The following is a 14,289-nucleotide window of genomic DNA, read 5'->3' on the forward strand; positions in this document are numbered from 1 at the left end:
CCTTACATTCCTCTCTTGTTCTCGAACTTCAGGAATCTTAATATAATTATAATTCATATGGAAATAAATCATAAAAATATTTTGGCCTTTATAATTTTCCCTTTTAATATTTACTAAAAAGGTCCAAATGCATTCCATATTGAAAAACAACCAAATGACTTACATGTGAAACCAATTCTGCTAGAAAATCTAGATTAAATAAAAAGCTAAAACCCAAAACACAAGTAGAATAAATCCAAATGCCTATTTCTTATGGGACACTCCAACCCCATAGTTCCATTTACTGAACATCTCATCTCCACAATGGCAAGAATCAGAGAAGCAGTGAAAGACAAGCTTTTTATAGAAAATTAAGTGAAGGCTTTCCAGTTAATTTACTTTGGCCATTGAGCACTAGTTATTCAAAAATAACTTCATTTATACAAAATTCTCAACAAATAGAACTTTCTTATTGGTCAGGTTTGATAATGCAGGAATGGATTGGGTAAGTTTTGTGTGTGTGTGTGTGTGTGTGTGTGTGTGTGTGCGTGTGTGTGTGTAATGTAAGTGATGCTTAGCATCTGCAAATCTGAATTTGTATAACTATGAAATCAGATACAAAAAGGATTAGATAACTTTACAAAATAAACTCTAACAGAAATAGGATGTTTAAAAATCTCAATTAAGCTTTAAAGCAGTTACTATGAATGCTTAAAACCACATTTAAATTATTAGAAAATAAAAAATATCATATATATTATATACAATTTCAGAGAGGAAAACATTCCTTCAGTGCTCAAATACAACCTCTTCATTCCTTCAGTGCTCAAATACAACCTTTTCATTTCACAAATATAGAAATGTTACCCTTTCAGAAAATAAGACTTGCCTAAGGTCACCCAGTAAAATAATGAGAACATCGGATAAAGGCAAAAGTCCCCAACCTTCCAAGTATCTATTATCTATACCTCAGTAATATTTATTTTTATAAAACTTGCTAGCATAAGTTTTTCTAACATAATATTAGCTCCTTCTTGGTATACTTTCAACCAGCATAGAAAAAAGTGTTTTAATAAATTTTTTAAATGACTTTTCTAAATTAGATAAATTTTTAAAACACTCCAAGGTTTGGCTTGGTTATAGTTTCTCTGTCACCATCTGATTCACTAAGGAGAAGCAGTGAGAATCGGTATAGTCTTACGTTCTGCAAGTTGAACTGAAGCTGTTGCTTATATGGTGCAAATTCCTGGGCGAGTTCATATCCCTCATGGTAGAAAGTAAATAAACCCTGAAGGAATGACAAAAGCTGCAAAAATAGAGAAATGAAAGAAACCATGAAAATGTGTTTTTAAAAAAGATGATCATCAAACATAATAAATTGGGAAATTATATCTCATTCTAAATCCTCAAGCTAATAAATTTTCAACCCCTTTGTTTGGCAAAGCAGACACGTGAGTTATGAATGTGAAATAAACCACAAAAGCTAATTTTTACTTCCTTACAGTGACAGGGACAGTTGTTATAGTAACAACTCTACTATTCAAATGCATTGAAGAATTATCCAGGAGAGACCATTAATAGGGATAAAGACCCAAAGTGACATGGGTCCTACACCAGAAGAGATTCTAATCCAAGCAGAGAGATAAAACATGTGTAGATGTGAGGAAGACTAAACCAGTAAATTAGAGATAAGGAGTACCCAAGGGAAGGAAAAAGAATTTGGCCAGATAAAATTAAGAAAAGTATCACAAGGTGGCAGTACTGATTCGGATATTAAATAGACATTTTAGCAAATAGTGGGAAGAACTAAGAACAGAGGAAAGAGTTGAGCAAAAACTTGGAACTGGATACAGATTTTTCATATAAAGAGTTGGAATAAAATTCTCTTTAGGAAACCACAATGTCTATTAGCCTTCTAATCCCAAACTCACATGTGCATATTTATTATGGTCTTATTCATAAAGCAAGAATGGATCTCCATGGACTTACAGGACCCAGTTGTTTATATAAATTATAACAAAAATAATTATTTTTTTCATTTAATTCATTGGCATTTTTATTACAAACTTGTGTACCAACTTGATCTCTTCCTACAATAAAGTTAGAAAATACTTTCCAGAAATGGCTATTTTTTTTTATTCAAATAGCATATTATGTCTGTAAACTATTATTTTAAACTAAGGAAGAAACAAAATTTGAAATTTTTATAAGTGAATAAATCTCCCACAATTTTCTCTGTCTGGGAAAATAGGGGGATTCAGCTAAGCACCAAATGGTATGTGTGTTATGATTTCCAACAGATAAATACTGGTTCTATCTGAAGACAACGACATAATGCTTTTCCTCTATAGCGGGTCAACTTCTTACAAAGTTATGTTCATATCAGAAAACACATACTTTCAAGTTGGTTTTAAATTGTTACATTTTAAAGAATTTCCTTCTCTTATTCAACAATTCCTGGTATGTCAAAATATATTGTTTTCCAATTTTAGAATTATTTTACACTGTCAATTTTACATCAACTGATTATTATTATCAAAACTACTCAATAGATTATCCTTTACTCAAATTATGCTACAATATATCTATTGAATTATCCAGTAATTTAAAATATATAGTCTGCACATATTGTGGTCTCATTAAAAAGAACTATACCTTTTACTTAATTGAGATTTGGATATACAGATTTAGAAGTTTTCAGAAACAAATAAGAAAATACTTCTGAAGTATACAGACAACACTACTCTTTGAAATATCCAAATAATAGTTTATAAAGTTGTTTGAAGGATTATTTCATGTTTTAATGTCTATAACTGATCCTTAATTAAACTGTCTTGTTATTACCTAGATATCATAAAAGGAAGATATTCTAATATCATGCTCAGTATACAGGATTTAAACTTATAAAGAAGAGCTTTAAGAATATCTGTAGTAAGTCTTCCTGTAAAACACCAAATTCCCCAAGATCTGACTAAATAAGTAAATCTATTGGCATCTTATAACAGAATTCAGATTCACTCAGTAGCAGACAATGCATGCTGAGCACCTACTAGGGAAAGAACAATTTTGAGAGAAGTACAGAGAAATTACCTACAAAGAACAGCCCACCTTTTCCTTTCGTTCTACATCCAGTTTGGAAGCAACTTTTGAGAAAGTTTTAAAAAAAGACAGCATGTATGAAATAATTGCCAAGAGATGGCAGTACAGTAAAACTTTTTTAGGTTTGAAGCTCTGCTAGCTCATTTTATCCTCAACAAATTCCATGATGTTAAATTAAGGTAACTTAATAGGACAGCCTGAAAATCTTTAAGAATTGCATTTCCTACATGTCATTTTCTTTGTTCAATCTGCCTGAGTGAGTGGAGCAGTGTGGAAAGACTACTGTCTCAGCTTACCTTAAGATAAACCTGACCTTTTAAAATAATAATAACAACTACTAAAAACTACTGAAAAGTCAAATTAGGCTTTAATATTAAATCACTTTTGGGGCGCCTGGGTGGCTCAGTCGGTTAAACGTCTGCCTTCAGCTCAGATCAAGATCCTGTGGTCCTGAGATGGAGTCCTGCATCAGGCTCCCTGCTCCACGGGGAGTGTGTTTCTCTCTCTTCCCCCTCCCCCAGCCAGTGTGCTCACACTAGTGCTCTCTCTCACATAAATAAATAAGGACCCCAGGATCATGACAGATGCTTAACCAACCGAGCCACCCACGCACCCCAAAAATATTAAATCATTTTTATCATCACTAAAAGCTTATATAGCACTTTATTATTCCCAAGGGTTTTAGAATCAAATTACTATTTGTCACTCCAATAACCCGACCAAATATAAACATTGATACTGCATTTATAGAAAATCATTTAGCAAAATAACTACAAGACAGCAAAGGAAAAAAACATTCATAATTCCCCAGCCCATTCATTAATCACCAAGTTTCAAGTCTTATAGACCCACAGTTACCAGCAATACTGTGAATGGCAGAAAAAAGTAAGAAAAGGAGCTGGGGGCTAGCATGAGAGTGAGCGGAAGAACTCTGAAGCAACTGATGCAGTAATTCTAGGACTGTTGCTCAAAATGAGCAGAAGAACTGGGATATAAAGCCTCTTATAATGGTATGATTCATTCCTTGTCTCCTAAGAAATTAATCACTGAAAATCTTAGGGAATTCACTACCCAAACTACTAGAACCGATAAACAAGTTCAGCAATGCTGCAGGATACAAAATCAATACACAAAAGTCAACTTTATTTCTATATACTTGGAATGAACAATCTGAAAATGAAATTAATTCCGTTTATAATAGTTTCAAAAGAATGAAATACTGAGGAATAATTTTTAAGTACAAAATTTATAACTTGAAAAGTACAAAACACTGCTTAAGGAATTAAAGAAAGTTTAAATAAAAGGAAAGTACTTCATGTTCATGAATTAGAAGACCTAATACTGTTAAGATGGCAATACTGCCCAAAATGATGTGCAGATTCAATGCAATCCCTGTGAGAAGCCCAGCTGACTTCTTTATGATAACCGACATGCTGATGCTAAAATTCATATGGAATTGCAAGGGACCCAGACCACCAAAACAATCTTGAAAAAGGAGAGCTAAGTATTTAGACTCACACTTTTCCATTTACAATACTCAATACAAAGCAATGGTAATCAACACAACATGATACTGGCAGAAGTATAGACATTAAATCAATATCTAAGAATTGAGAATCTAGAAATAAGCCCACATATCTATGGCCAACTTCAACAAGGGCACCAAGACCATACAATGGGTAAAGAATAGTCTTTTCAAACAAGTGATTCTTGGACCACTGGATAACCATATGCAAAAGAATAAAGTTGTAAACCTACTTAACACCATAGACAAAGTTAACTAAAGATAAGTGAATTGTATGGTTATGTTGAATTACAGCCCAATGAGACTGCTTGGGGGAGACGAACCATGAGAGACGATGGGACTCTGAAAAACAAACTGAGGGTTCTAGAGGGGGGCGGGATGGGAGGATGGGTTAACCTGGTGATGGGTATTAAAGAGGGCACAGTCTGCGTGGAGCACTGGGTGTTATGCACAAATAATGAATCATGGAACACTACATCAAAAACTAATGATGTAATGTATGGTGATTAACATAACAATAAAAATTTAAAAAAAAAGAAAAACTGTAGAGACAACAAGAAATAACACATAGAAGTTTTCTGTGAAGCTGTAGGATTTATATTTTGTTTTCCTCCATTTGTATTTTTGGCGTAATGTAGTAACAAATTTCTGGTTGACTGAATTCAATTTTCATCCTGATATTCTGATATTATGTAGGCACAGTTTAAAAATCCACTGAAAACAGTACTAAATATACCTTTAAAAAGCAAACAAGTATGTATATATATATATATATATATATATATATACTTCACATACACAGAGTACTATAATTCATTGAAAGAAATCCAAATCTCATGTAATACCTCTACATTTGGCCATTGGAACCTTTAAGAAGATTAGAAACACAAGGCAAGGGCAAGGCATCAATTTCCATCCAGTACAAGTGTCCAGCCTGAGTTAAACCTGTACTGTTTGCTATTCCTTACTTGGAGGAAACTTAGAGATAAATATCTTAGATGATAGCCTCAAAATAACTATTGAATGTTTTAAGTTTAATGCAGATATCCAGAGCAATTTATCGAATGGAAATGAAAGAGTATAAAAATATAATCAAATAAATGAGAAAACTGAAGAAAAGAGAGCCAAAGATAAAAAGCAGCCTGGGGAGACAATTTTTTAAAAAGGATGATGAAAGAAAGAACAAATGAATGAATGGACAGACATGGGCATAGATTCAATTAATTAAAAAAAAAAAAAAGGCAAAACTTTTTGAAATCATGGCATTAGCAGTCAAGAATCTGTGGAGTTCCCGAAGGCAGATTTACAAGATTTGAAGGGAATGGAATTCAGATGAAGTGGCTGGAGGTAAACTTGTGTGGTAAACAGAACAACAAAGAACTGTAGCCAACAAGGTGATTAAAGAAGATGGCTAACAGACAAATGAAAAGATGGTCAACATCACTCATCATCAGGGAAATGCAAATCAAAACTACAATTAGATATCACCTCGCACCTGTCAGAAAGGCTAAAATTAACAACAAAGGAAACAACTGGCATTGGCGAGGATGAAGAGAAAGGGGAACCCTCTTGCAGTATTGGTGGGAATGCAAACTGGTGCAGCCACTCTAGAAAACAGTATGGAGGTTCCTCAAAAAGTTAAAAATAGATCTACTCTATGACCCAGCAATTGCACTACTAGCTATTTCCCAAAGGATACAAAGATACTAATTTGAAGGGATATATGCCTTCCAATGTTTATAGCAACATTATGAACAATGGCCAAATTATGGAAAGAGCCCAAATGTCCATATGCCCATTGACTGATGAATGGATAAAGAAGAATCACAAACTGAGATTTTGTATATATGTGTGTGTGTAGTGTGTACGTCTGTGTGCACATGCATGTGTGCGCATATATATTCATCAGCCATCAGAAAGAATGAACTCTTGCCATTTGCAAAGACGTGGACAGAGCTAGAGAGCATTTTGCTAAGCAAAATAAGAGAAATATGATTTCACTTATATGTGGAATTTAAGAAACAAATGAACATAGGGTGAACAAAAAAAGAGAGAGGCAAATCATTAAACAGACACTTAACTATAGAGAATAAACTGAGAGTTGCTGGGGGTGGGGATGGGTTGGATGGGTGTTGGGTGTTGTGGTGGTAGGCACTGGGTATTGTGTGGGGTGATGGATCAGTGGGTTCTGCACCTGAAACTAGTATTGCACTGTATGTCGACTAACTACAATTTAAATAAAACCTTGAAACTATAAAAATAAAATAAAATAAAATAAAGTCCAACAGAAGCTACATTTAGATAAGGTTTTTACATGACTGATTTCTAACACAAAGTACAAGGGGACGAGTCAACCAAACCAATGCAATGAATTTTTCTTACTTTCCCGAAATTCTATTCACTATCTAATTGCTTTTGCAAATTTCAGATTTTCAGTAACAGTAGCTAGAACTAAATCCAAGGACCAAAACAGATTTTAAGATGTATGATCTGAGGACAACTTTATTGTTTCATTTTTATAGAATGACTGTATTTAGGTTTTCAGTAGGATAGAAATTTAGCCTTTAGTCCTACAGAGTTTTGGGGAAAAAAATGACATTGTCTTATTTGCTCACTTTAACTTATCCTAAATTAAATCTTCTATATTAAAGCTAATGAATCAAACTGAGAAAGAACACAAAACGTTTAACTTTCAAGACCTGACTTTAACTTAGCAAGTTTATTGAGTCTCAAAATTATTCAAACTTTAGACAACCCAAAAAGTATTTTCTAATATGCTTCATGATATAATAAGCTAAAAAGCTAATGCATATTAAGCAGATTAAATGAAATTTTCCTTAGCAAAAGATTTAAAATTAAACTTAACAGACTAAGGGTAGAGTGTCAAAAACAGTATGTTTTAGTTTACATATAATGGTTTATTTTCATTTTTCATATTAATTTTAAACATAATACAAAAGACTAAAATGAAGTCTAAAAAGAATACTCTAATAAAGAACATGCTCTTACAGTATTTATTTCTTTAAATATTTTTATTTATTTGACAGAGATAGACACAGCAAGAGAGGGAACACAAACAGGGAGAGTGGGAGAGGGAGAATCAGGCTTCCCGTGGAGCAGGGAGCCCAATGCGGGGCCTGATACCAGGACCCTGGGATCAGGGCCTGAGCTGTTACAGTATTTAGATGTATATTTTAAAGCATGTTAAAATTAAAAATGTGTTTCTGAAACAGTTATATCTGGCTTTGAAGCCACAATTCATCAATACTGTTTTTATATCTAATGCTAACAGTCAATGTGAGAGCTCAATATTAGCTGATATCTTACTGATGCTAATGATGCACCAGGCACTTGCTGTGTGTTACGTGCATTGGATGAGCCTCACCACAATCCTGGGAACTACAATTTTTTCTCCCAATTTATAGATAAAAACCTAAGGAACACAGAGTTTGAAAACCAAGCCAGATTTGTACAGCTATAAGACTAGAGCCAATTCTATCTTACTACCTCTCAGGCATTATACTTGTCTGTCACTACACAAAAAGTGGTATGTCAACTGCAGCCTGGGTGGGGAGGGGACAATTTTTTAAAAAGGATGATTAAAAAAAGGATGGAAGAATGAATAAACGGAAAGATAGGTGCACTGATTCAAGCACCTTTACTAAAATAAAGGTCAACCTCATATTTTCCTCTAATTTTAAGGAATTAAAATGACTTTACAATACAATTTTCTGTAATCATCCATTTTATTTGGTCAGAGCAAGTATCAAGGAAGGACTAATTGTTATAATGAGGTGGCCACTGAGACAGTACACGGTACTATACAGGACTTCAGCTTTGGGGTCTGGATTCCTGGGTCTCCCTCTCCTTACGTTTGTGATCTCAAGCAACTAACAATCTTCCTGTGACTTAACTTCCTCATCTGGACAAATAACAACTACCTAATAATAAAGCAAATGGGCCATGTGAGATAACACAGAGAAAACACATGACACAGTGGTTGCTCACAAAACATTAGTTCCAGCTAAGTATGCAAGAGGATGTAATCTAAAGATACGCAAACTGCAGCTGAATGAACCGTGAGGGAGTTAAGCCATAAAAACTTTCTTTGGTTCTGAGCCACAAACTTTCATGTACCATAATATATTTCAAATACACAGGGCTCAACTCTCTTAGGTAAGCTGTTCATGAAGCTTTTTCTTCTAACCTCTCAAAACTTTCATAAGCTCCAAGCAACTCTGAGAAGTCACCGGATCAAGAGTCAGGAGATGGAGTTTTTCCCTCTCTGATCTTTTCCTCCCATTCTAGACCTGAACTCATATACCTTGTTGGCAAATCTGAAAGGATGAAGTCTAGCCCTGTTTGACAGAAATATAATGTGAATAAATGCAAACCAATGTGAAATTTTAAATTTTCTAGGAGCCACATAAAAAAAATTAAAGCAAGTGAAATTTAACATTTTACTTAACACGATTTATCTAAAATATTACCATTTCAGTGTTTAAGCAATATAAAAAAGGTTTTGAGATATTTTACATACTTTTTTGTACCAAAACTTTGCAATCTAGGATGTGTTTTACATTTACAGCCCATCTTAATCTAGACTATCATTTTGAGTGCTCAACAGCCATACGTGGGTAGCTGCTATCATACTGGATAGTGAAGGTCTAGAGATCAGTTAACTACAATCACTTTCTATATAAGATATGATCAATGGGAGGAAGGCCATTAAAATTATATATCTAATGGAGAACTGAGTTTAAAAAAGCTGATTTTCTGTATCTTTTAAAAACAATTATATAGTTTTATAAAAAAAATACAAATGTCCCCCATTCTTCTATGTATTAGAACTGGCTTTTCCGTGAAATGACACTGTAGGAATATTTATTTCTAATATAGTAATATCCTCTTACCCAAGGTTTTGCTTTCTGTGGTTCAGTTACCCACAGTCAACCATGACGTGAAAGCAGATCATCTTCCTTCTGACATATTGGGCCAACAGCAGCCTAACAATAACAATATATTGATAATGCCTACATCATTCACCTCACTTCATCTCGTCATATAGGCATTTTATCATCTCACATCACAAGAAGGGTGAGTACAGTAAGATATTTTGAGAGAGAGACCACATTCATATAACTTTTATTATAGTATGTTATTATAATCATTTTATCACAGTTATTACTGTTAATCTTTTACTGTGCCTGATTTATAAATTAAACTTTATCATAGGTACATATGAATGTACAGAAAAAAAAACACAGTATATATAGGGGCAGGACAAGTTGGTTTCAGGCATCCCCTCTTGGAACATATACCTATGGATAAGATAGGTGTACTATTGTACCTCCTGAATATTCTGTAGAAATTTTAAGGCAAGTAGTAAGATCTTGACATTAATTGAAACAATGTAAAATTATCTCAAATATATCAACATTCTTACTTTAGGATATTTAGTGCCAACTATCATTCCCTACTTATAGTTTCTATTCTACTCTATATCTTACAATCTATAGAAGATAGATCCCATCCTTGGGGCATTTTGCTTTAGGGCCAAAACTAGACTGCTAGATTTCTGCAATATGAAACAATAATGCAACAGGAATTAGATTTTCTGTAGAACAAAAAGGGTAAAAACATTAAAGTTTTCCTAATTTTTTTTTATGTTTATACCTCCTGGGAACTTTATTTTTGAAATTTAAAAAAAATTACTCAAAATTAATTTGTAAATATATAACCTAAAGAGCAGCATGGCCATGTTTCATTGTTTCCATTCCCATTCTTCTCATTACTGCAAAGGAAATTAAATAGAACCCCGTGGATGAAGCTGTGTGGCTAGAAATGAGAACAAGACTAAACTGATAGCACTATTTTGGTTTGGCCAGACATTCCAGTAAGAAAAATATAGCAGCCAAGAAAATATTTTGGAAGAAGGACAAATTTAACATCAGTTTTGATTGTGATGTCACAAAAAAGGCATGTACTACAGATTTATCAGACCATCCCAGTTTGGGATATGGTAGAGGGAAGGAAGAAAACACATTACAACTGAAGCAGTTTCCACCTCTCTACATGTATTACCAAAGGAATTCACAAATTCTTATCATTCCATCAGTCACCTATAAGCAAACAATTTTACAGTTTTCTCCTTATATATATGATGTCATCTGACAGAACGGTCTAGTTCACTGTTCCCAGACAGGATACACTATAAAAGAGGCATTAACAGGGTATAATAGACTACCCACATGTCCCTCTCCAGACCCGTCATTCCCCAGGGGACAGAGAGAGAGAGGGGTGGTATTACAGGTGTGAAAGGGTCATTCCAGGTACAAGGAAGAAAAACAACATAGCAGATGAACATAGTATCTGAAAGGAATGGGAGCAGGTAAGAAAGAAGTATGAAAAAATACCATCAGATATAATGGGCATACACCACAAGTTTAATGTCAAGAAGAGCTAAAATTCAGAAATCCTAAGAAACAGGTTCTAAGGAGGAAGTTTGTCAGCAAGTAGAGAGGCTTCAAAAAACCATGGTAGGATTCAGAGGCAGGACTTTGTCAATGAGAAGGGGAAAGGAATTTTAAGTACTGGTCATCTTCCTAGACTGGGGGTTGTTAGGGGTGCCTAGTTCTCAATGAGCCACAGATAAGTTTCAGAAGACCCCCTAACTCATATAAAATTTAATGAGATCCCCAAACATCAACTAACTAAGAGACTATTAACTCATTCTAAGGAATTTAAGGGCTTAGCTGTTTGGCAAACAGAACTTGTAGTTAAGACTGTTATCCCAAATAAAAGGTAAAAATTAAATCCCTAAGCCTGCACTGTGGTCTCCAGTTCCTTAAATTTGTCTAGCTGAAGCGTTAGACTTGCCAAGTGCCCAGTTTATAGGAAAGAGTCAGGTTGCTTCAGCTGGAGGGAGAAGTGAAGCAGAAGTGGCTGGGAGCCAGGCAGGGACTAGAACTCTTCCCAGTCTTTGCCTGTTTCCCACCATTCTTAGGGAATCATTGATGGGTTTCCATCAAGAAATGAATTTCATCAAATATATATTAAAACATGTCTTCTTTTTCCTTCTCCCCAACATCTCCACTAAAACAGAAATAGGTAGGGGTGCCTGGGTGGCTCAGTCGTTAAGCGTCTGCCTTCAGCTCACATCATGATCCCAGGGTCCTGGGATCGAGCCTCACATCGGGCTCCCTGCTCTGCGGGGAAGCCCGCTTCTCCCTCTCCTATGCCCCCTGCTTGTGTTCCCTCTCTTGCTATGTCTCTCTCTGTCAAATAAATGAATAAAATCTTTAAAAAAATAAAAAAATAAAATAGAAACAGGTATTTTATTTATTATAAACAGATTTTTTAACAACTGACATAGAAAAATATGGATTAAATCATCTTTTAGATTATCTATGTATTTAACTATTGTTATCTTTTCATCTCATGGGAATTGAACATTATATATTAACAAAAGATTATCTTGACTTATATACTTACTTTGATTCATCACAGATGATGCATTATGAAGATGCCTACTCAGGCAATACTGTAACTTATTATAGTAGTACTTGGGGAAAAATGCTAAGAAAATGAAGAAAGCTTATAAAGACCAGCCACCTGCTCTCTCCTGTAATGCAATTTACATTAGGGAATCCATTACTTTTTACACTAACTTAAGAAAATAAATGACTTCATAGGTAAGTCAGGCAGATCCCAGCCTTGCAAAAAAGTGGAAGGAAACAAAGGGAGAAATATAACCTTATGTTTTCTCCTTTCACCTAAAGAAATGGGTTGCTTTAGTGGTGAGCTGTATTTACTTAGGTATATATAATGTAAACCCTTTTAATTTTTTTTTAATTTTTCCATTCATAAACAATTTTTAAGAGCATTTTTAGGTTTATATAAATATTGAATAGAAGATATAAAGGGCTCTCATATATAATCCTCCAATCTCCATGACACACAATTTCCCCCATTATTAACATCTTGCATTAGTGGGGTACCATTTGTTACAAATGATAACCTAATATTGATACATTATTAACTAACCTCCATATTGTACATTAGGGTTTACCCTTTTCATTGTACATTCTGTAGTTTTGACAAATGTATTCACTATTACAGTGTCATATAGGATAGGTCCACTGCCCTAATAGTGTCCTATACTCTACCTATTTACCCTCCTCTACACTTTCCTTCCCTTTTGTTTTTAAAAAAAATCACAATTTTTAACAGAAAAACATTACAAATTTAGTTTTCATAGGATGTGTTGTAACTACTATTTTGTAAGGAAACTGACACTTACCGGCTCAACAAATTCAAACTTCTTTTTTTCTTGAACCTCTTGAATTTTAAAGACATATTCTAGTGATGCTTCATAAAAATTCTGATGTTCTCGGTCAATCTGTGTATCTGCCTAAGAGTAAAAAAAAGGCAACTCATGACACAAAGAGTAATTATTGATGGGTTCTATGTAGAGAAAGGACTCAAATCCTGTTCTACTCCAAAATCTTTATTAAAAATTAAGTTCTACAAAAAGTTTTAATATAGCAATTATTATTATGTTTTGAATATACAGAGATGAGGAAAACACAGTCCTTGCTCACCAGAGTTTATATGATATGGAGTGTGAAGATGGGAGGGAGAGTAAGCATACAACATTCACCATAAAAATTATAAAGAAGGCATATAAATATACAGAAATCTATGGGATCAAAGAAAAAGAAACTAAATTCAAGAAGAAAATGGTGATGGTATGTGTTAAATCCTAAGATGAACAACTGGCAGTAAATAGTGAAAGATAAAAAAACAGTCACTCCCATGAAAAAGTAAAGAGGCATGAAAGACACTGACAGAGTTTGGCTACAGAGTAAAAAAGTAGAGCACAAAAGGGCGAAACAAGGTTGGCATCACACTTTAAAAAATCTTGGATACTTTGTAACAAATTTGGATTTTAACTGAGGGAGAATCATTTGAAACTATTCAGTAGAGTCTCATCATTAGGTGAAGTCTTAGAAAGAGAATACTGGTAGCAGAACCACCCCCCCAAAAAAATTCAATGGTTCTAGCCTATGAATCATGTTCTATCAATGTTATGCACATTTATTATGCATAACTGCAATAAGGTTCTATTGATAAAGTGTGGGAAAGTGTTATTGAGATAATTCTACCCCCCCTTTTTTTTGATGTTGCCTCTCCTCCATGCCCACTATCGTCTTCTGATGTCCTCTTTAAAATTGATGTTGCTGGATTGGTGGGGGGTGGGAGGGATGGGGTGGCTGGGTGATAAGACATTGGGAAGGGTATGTGCTATGGTGAGTGCTGTGAATTGTGTAAGACTGTTGAATCACAGACCTGTACCTCTGAAACAAATAAAGCAATATATGTTAAGAAAAAAAAAAAAGAAGATAGCAGGAAGGGAAGAGTGAAGGGGGGAATCGGAGGGGAGACGAACCATGAGAGACGATGGACTCTGAAAAACCAGCTGAGGGTTCTAGAGGGGAGGAGGGTGGGAGGTTGGGTTAGCCTGGTGATGGGTATTAAAGAGGGCACGTTCTGCGTGGAGCACTGGGTGTTATGAACAAACAATGAATCATGGAACACTACATCAAAAACAAATGATGTAATGTATGGTGATTAACTTAAATAAATAAATAAATAAATAAATAAATAAATAAATAAATAAAACC

The 14,289-nt window shown here is 34.4% G+C and overlaps 1 protein-coding gene across 2 annotated transcripts in view; it reads right to left on the reverse strand.

The window, feature by feature from the left end:
- ARHGAP42 (Rho GTPase activating protein 42) overlaps positions 1 to 14,289 on the reverse strand; it is a 307,182-nt gene that overhangs the window by 66,197 nt on the left and 226,696 nt on the right. For both annotated transcript variants that reach the window (XM_035723017.1, XM_027580564.2), the window contains exons 6-7: positions 12,906 to 13,016; positions 1,181 to 1,285 (exon numbers count right to left, since the gene is read on the reverse strand). In XM_035723017.1, the coding sequence (XP_035578910.1) occupies positions 1,181 to 1,285; positions 12,906 to 13,016 (216 nt within the window). The remainder of the gene's footprint in view (positions 1 to 1,180; positions 1,286 to 12,905; positions 13,017 to 14,289) is intronic.

The sequence above is a fragment of the Zalophus californianus genome, chromosome 11, assembly GCF_009762305.2.
Source record: "Zalophus californianus isolate mZalCal1 chromosome 11, mZalCal1.pri.v2, whole genome shotgun sequence".
Classification (NCBI taxonomy): domain Eukaryota; kingdom Metazoa; phylum Chordata; class Mammalia; order Carnivora; family Otariidae; genus Zalophus; species Zalophus californianus.